This window comes from Plasmodium inui (genome assembly GCF_000524495.1).
Source record: "Plasmodium inui San Antonio 1 unplaced genomic scaffold supercont1.251, whole genome shotgun sequence".
In the NCBI taxonomy this organism is placed as follows: Eukaryota; Apicomplexa; class Aconoidasida; order Haemosporida; family Plasmodiidae; genus Plasmodium; species Plasmodium inui.
Genome location: NW_008482085.1, coordinates 1 through 1,300, shown reverse-complemented (window position 1 = coordinate 1,300; position 1,300 = coordinate 1). Strand labels below are relative to the sequence as shown.

Here is a 1,300-nt window from a genome sequence, read left to right as displayed (position 1 = left end):
GTTTAAATTATCATGTTATAAACAAATATGCATCTCACGTCATTCTATATCGTTTTAGGTAGCCCATATGCAAAGGTACTTATAAAATTATGGTCATAGCTACATTATGTATATTCACTAAAACGCATGTAAAGACCCAATGCAAGTGGAAGTTGATTCTTAAATGTGAAATTTTTACTAGTAAATAACAAGTTCAAAGGGAGAAACTGTAAAAATGCAGTTAAGTCAGCAAGTAAGCCACATATATAAAAAATATTATCACTTCTTGGAAATAGAAATTCAAAAAAATTTACTTGATGTATAGATAAACTACCAATCTAGGTAGCTTTCATATTTTGCATAGTCATTCTTCTCTTTTGGCTCCATATCTGTCTACACGCTACGTATGTGACAGATGATATATTATGAACAACTCCAAGCCATTTCTCTTCCATCTTCTGCTTTTCATTTCGGACCGCCGGGCAGTAAAATCATGAGATCTTGGTTTGTCCAAGCCACTCTGTCCAAGCCAATTTGTCCAATTATACGATCAAAGAAAAGCATACGCTGTTTTTCACTGTTTCTTTACATTATCAATCTGCGCGATAGTTGCTGACACTGGCATATATAGGTGCACAATGATTCGTTTTACCACTTTTTTCGTAACTTTTTTCAGTTGAAGAATCACATTCTTAGTTGCCTTCTTCCTCTGGGATAATTTCTGCTTCGAATTCTTTCTTCGCAAAGGTTTCTAAAGATTCCCTGAATTCAGCAGCCTCCTTCTTGCAATTGTTCAAGAAATTCATAAATTCATGTTTGGTCAACTCATCTTTCAAGATGAAGCCGTTGAAAAGTTTACTGTATTCTTGCTCCCTCTCTGCTAGTACATCAAAACATCTGGACATAACTTCACTCCAAAGACTGAAAGCAGGTTCTTCTTCTACTTGATGTTTTCCCTTTAACTCTTCGTAATATTCGAATAAACCATCTATCATTTCGTAAAATTCTTGTCCTTCCAGAGCATATGCGCGTTTCCACATTTTTATAATTTCATCCTTTGATGGTACTTCTTCCATATTATTGATCAGTTCGTCTAGTTCCTCTTTTGTCACATCGCTAACAAATATTACATCGTCTTCGTCCAATCTGGGCGAGTCAATATTACATAAGTCATTTCTCTCTTCATATTTTTCTTCAACAATTCGATCTGAATCCAAAGCGTCCTCTTCTTCATTTTCATCTAAATCCATTTCATCAAACTCAGATATTACCTCATCATCGGATTCTGAATCGGACGAACATATATTTCTATCTGAGTCTT

At 34.8% G+C, this 1,300-nt stretch overlaps 1 protein-coding gene across 1 annotated transcript; it reads right to left on the bottom strand.

Annotated features, from left to right (window-relative positions):
* Window positions 1–671: 671 nt before the first annotated feature.
* C922_05857 (hypothetical protein) lies at window positions 672–1,229 on the bottom strand (the record flags this gene model as incomplete). The annotated part of the gene is made up of 1 exon (XM_008821428.1): window positions 672–1,229. The coding sequence occupies one exon, from the start codon at window positions 1,227–1,229 to the stop codon at window positions 672–674; it is 558 nt and encodes a 185-aa protein (XP_008819650.1).
* Between the last annotated feature and the right edge of the window lie 71 nt (window positions 1,230–1,300).